Source organism: Vigna umbellata, chromosome 7, assembly GCF_029865625.1.
Source record: "Vigna umbellata cultivar VRB3 chromosome 7, Vumbellata_1.0, whole genome shotgun sequence".
In the NCBI taxonomy this organism is placed as follows: Eukaryota; Viridiplantae; Streptophyta; class Magnoliopsida; order Fabales; family Fabaceae; genus Vigna; species Vigna umbellata.
Genome location: NC_142171.1, coordinates 37,511,782 through 37,515,777, shown reverse-complemented (window position 1 = coordinate 37,515,777; position 3,996 = coordinate 37,511,782). Strand labels below are relative to the sequence as shown.

The window sequence follows — 3,996 nt, the reverse complement described above, 5'->3', positions numbered from 1 at the left end:
TTTTCTGACTGTGTATAATCCAAGTTCTCAAAAGGAAACAATTCGTATTTCATTTCTCAGTTTTACAAATTCAGACACTCAGACAGCATAATTCAACTGCTTTTATCTTGACTTAAGAAGTCGTATTCTTTGCAAGTGGGTCTAAAGAATCAGTTTATCATTTGTATATGTGTTGCCTTCCCATCCTTTCTCTTAATCACAGTATTTTCCATTCCTTCTGCTAACAGAGTGCTAATGTATGCAATTCTAATCTTAATTATTTTTTGCTAACGTCAAATTCATTCAGCACCTCTCTCTACTCAGTCATATAGTTTTAACAACCAGTATTAAAATACCAAAATAGGGAGATCAGTCACCGCAACAATACTGGATCCTAATCAGAATCTCGAGCCACTTTTGTTTTTGGTCTATTTCCCTTTTGCATGCCAACACTCAGAAGCAAAATGGCCCGACACAGTTGTAACAGTGTATTTTTTTTTCTTATTAAAACTGTCTTTCCTTGACTTTTACCATTTCCTCCTCCTCCTCTATTTGAGAACTCGGAACTATCTTCACTCTCTTTCCTTTATTCGAGTGCCAATTTCCCTTTCCTCTTGCTTGTACCCTTCTTTCCATCTTTCTTATGACCCATCAGTTTCTTAAGAAGTTTGAACTTGCACATGTTTGATCTGTCTCTCGTGTGGACTTTCTAAACACGAGTCTTTGCTCATCATGTGTCTCAAGTCATTGAATGTTTAGTGCTTGGAGAAAATATTATTTACAGTGCTTGGAGAAAATATATATTATTTAGAAGATATATTGTAAACTCAAGATTCTAACATTATTTTAAATTTAAAATGCTTTTACATTGTTGCTATATTGTATTTTTTACATTTATATGGTATAGTAATCTATTTGTCTTAAGTGATGTATGGTATATATTACCAACTTTTGAAAATTCTAAAATTACTCCTGTATCCTGTACTTAATTTTTTTGGTCTTAGTGTATAGATACAGGAGTAATTTTGGAATTTTCAAAAGTATAAGAATGCGGGAAGAAATTATAGGAGTTCAGGAAGAAAACGCCATCGAAAAAAGTATTTTAAAAATCATATTTTGCGGAGCTCATGCTGGAGAAGAAAGCTGGGCCAGTGATAGATAGCCTAATGGCAAGAAATAAATAACTACGGCTGTGGCAAGATTCTTTTTTAACTTACATCAAATATCAAATTTTTATTTCCTTCATGCCATGATTTGAAGATATAAGATCATAAGCCTTCGCAATCCCCCTTTATTGCCGTAACTACACCTGTATCCTTTCTTAATTTTGGTCTTAGTGTATTTTTGGTTAAACATATGAAATTATTAACTTTTTGATTAAAAAAAAATAAAAGTAATTTTAGCTTAGTCATGGTTATGTATATCTGTTTAACTTAATCCTACTATTAAACTTATCGTAGTAATTTATTTCCTTTGTTATTAGCTTTGACAGCATCATAAAAAATAGTTCATTAAAAATTCTACAAAATAACACAAACAAATGCTCAGACTTTCAAACTTTTATATGAGGTGAGACATCTAATACCATCATTTAAAAGTGGAAAATAATTATGTTTATAACTTCCATAAAAACGTATGAATACATTCTTATTAGCAGTAATATAAGTAAATAAAAATAGACTAAAGTTGGTAATATATACCATACATCACTTAAGACAAATAGATTACTATACCATATAAATGTACAAAATACAATATAGCAACAATGTAAAAGCATTTTAAATTTAAAATAATGTTAGAATCTTGAGTTTACCCTAAACCCATAAAAACGTATGAATACATTCTTATTAGCAGTAATATAAGTAAATAAAAGTAGACTAAAGTTGGTAATATATACCATACATCACTTAAGACAAATAGATTACTATACCATATAAATGTACAAAATACAATATAGCAACAACGTAAAAGCATTTTAAATTTAAAATAATGTTAGAATCTTGAGTTTACAATATATCCTGTAAATAATATTTTCTCCAAGCACTAAACATTCAATGACTTGAGACACATGATGACCAAAGACTCGTGTTTAGAAAGTCCAGACGAGAGACAGATCAAACATGTGCAAGTTCAAACTTCTGAGAAAACTAATGGGTCATAAGAAAGATGGAAAGAAGGGTACAAGCAAGAGGAAAGGGGAATTGGCACTCGAATAAAGGAAAGAGAGTGAAGATAGTTACGAGTTCTCAAGTAGAGGAGGAGGAGGAAATGGTAAAAGTCAAGGAAAGACAGTTTTAATAAGAAAAAAAAATACATTGTTACAACTGTGTCGGGCCATTTTGCTTCTGAGTGTTGACATGCAAAAGGGAAATAGACCAAAAACAAATGTGGCCCGAGATTCTGATTAGGATCCAGTATTGTTGGCGGTGACTGATCTCCCTATTTTGGTATTTTAATACTGGTTGTTAAAACTATATGACTGAGTAAAGAGAGGTGCTGAATGAATTTGACGTTAGCAAAATAATTAAGATTAGAATTGCATACATTAGCACTCTGTTAGCAGAAGGAATGGAAAATACTGTGATTAAGAGAAAGGATGGGAAGGCAGCACATATACAAATGATAAACTGATTCTTTAGACCCACTTGCAAAGAATACGACTTCTTAAGTCAACATAAAAGCAGCTGAATTATGCTGTCTGAGTGTCTGAATTTGTAAAACTGAGAAATGAAATACGAATTGTTTCCTTTTGAGAACTTGGATTAAGGGAGAGTATTCTGGTTAACACAAGCGTGTGGTAATTAACAGCTTTGTTCTGTTCTGTTTCTGCAGTAACTACTTTCCATTACAGATATTTACACAGACCCTTGGTCAGACTGTACATTCAAATATTTTTCCTACTGCCTTAGTTTTGAGTTGAAGGTGTTCGATATTGGTCCACTTATGCCTCTTTCTTTAATTTCTCTAGTATATGTATACATGCGAGAACATAGCTAAGTGGAGAAAAGAAATAAGAGACAAAAAAAAATGTGAAAAAGAAAACTATAAGAAGAAAAGTAGTGCAGAAAGAACATCTGTCTACAAGAATTCAGAAATATAAAGGTAAAGGAAGTTGCAAAGGGTTCCTGAGTGTGTAGGGAGAGTGTCTAGTTTTAGTCTAAAAATTGACGTATACTAGACGCATTCAGAAAACCTAACCATCAGTTCGCAAATTAATCGAATTCTCGTGCTCACCGTACCTAAGAAAGTGAATTCATCCAAAACAATTGCACAGATAAAAAGTTTCATTTGAGATTTAAACAAGAAATATAAGATAAAATGTTTAAAGAGTAGCGAATATGAGGCTTGAAGAAAACAGAGAAAGCATGAAAACGACGACGCAGTACCGAGTGAGTGGCTAGGCAGAGGGAGGCGGAGGAGCAGCGGAAGCAGAAGAAGCGTCAGCAGGAATAACGAGAGTCCAATCCGGAGGAAGAGGAGGCATAGGATCGTACACAGTTGGCTTGCGGTTTATATCCCATGGCTGCGTCTTCCGTGGCCGAGTCTTCATGTGATGCGCAGTCGCTTTCTTCTGCGGCCGAGACGAACACACTATCGTCAATCCTCCGTCACTTCTCTTTCCAATTCCCAGTGCTTGTGGTGGCGCCATCACCACTCCACACCCAAACATGCTTGACAACGACGACATCCTTCTCTCTTCTCGCTTTTCTCTTTTCTCTTCTATTGTTTCTCAAACACTCATCTCTTACCGGTTTATCCCTCTCAGATATTTTTCCAAAACTTCCCAATTTACCCTTCGAATTTTGGTTCGGAGGTACAAGGCCCAAAGGTTATTTGCTTTTTCCCTCTTCGATAGTTTCCTCCTCCATCCATTAAATTTTTCCTTACACGACATTATTCTGGAAAGTTTTGAAGAGTGTAAAAAGAAAATTGACAGGGTACAGAAAGAAACATCCTCCCTCTTCACGAACTTTACTGGACCTGGTCTTTTCTTTCTATACCTTTTGGGCTCCCCTT

At 34.5% G+C, this 3,996-nt stretch overlaps 1 protein-coding gene across 1 annotated transcript; it reads right to left on the bottom strand.

The window, feature by feature from the left end:
- Positions 1-3,245: 3,245 nt before the first annotated feature.
- On the bottom strand, positions 3,246-3,764 carry LOC148195899 (large ribosomal subunit protein cL38-like). Its single transcript, XM_088094398.1, has one exon. It carries the CDS (start codon positions 3,665-3,667, stop codon positions 3,377-3,379), a length of 291 nt encoding a protein of 96 aa, XP_087950524.1. The 5' UTR covers positions 3,668-3,764; the 3' UTR covers positions 3,246-3,376.
- Positions 3,765-3,996: the final 232 nt, after the last annotated feature.

Coding starts and splice junctions, on each gene's coding strand:
- LOC148195899 (XM_088094398.1), bottom strand. CDS start 3,667: ATGTCGTCGTTGTCAAGCATGTTTGGGTGTGGAGTGGTGATGGCGCCA.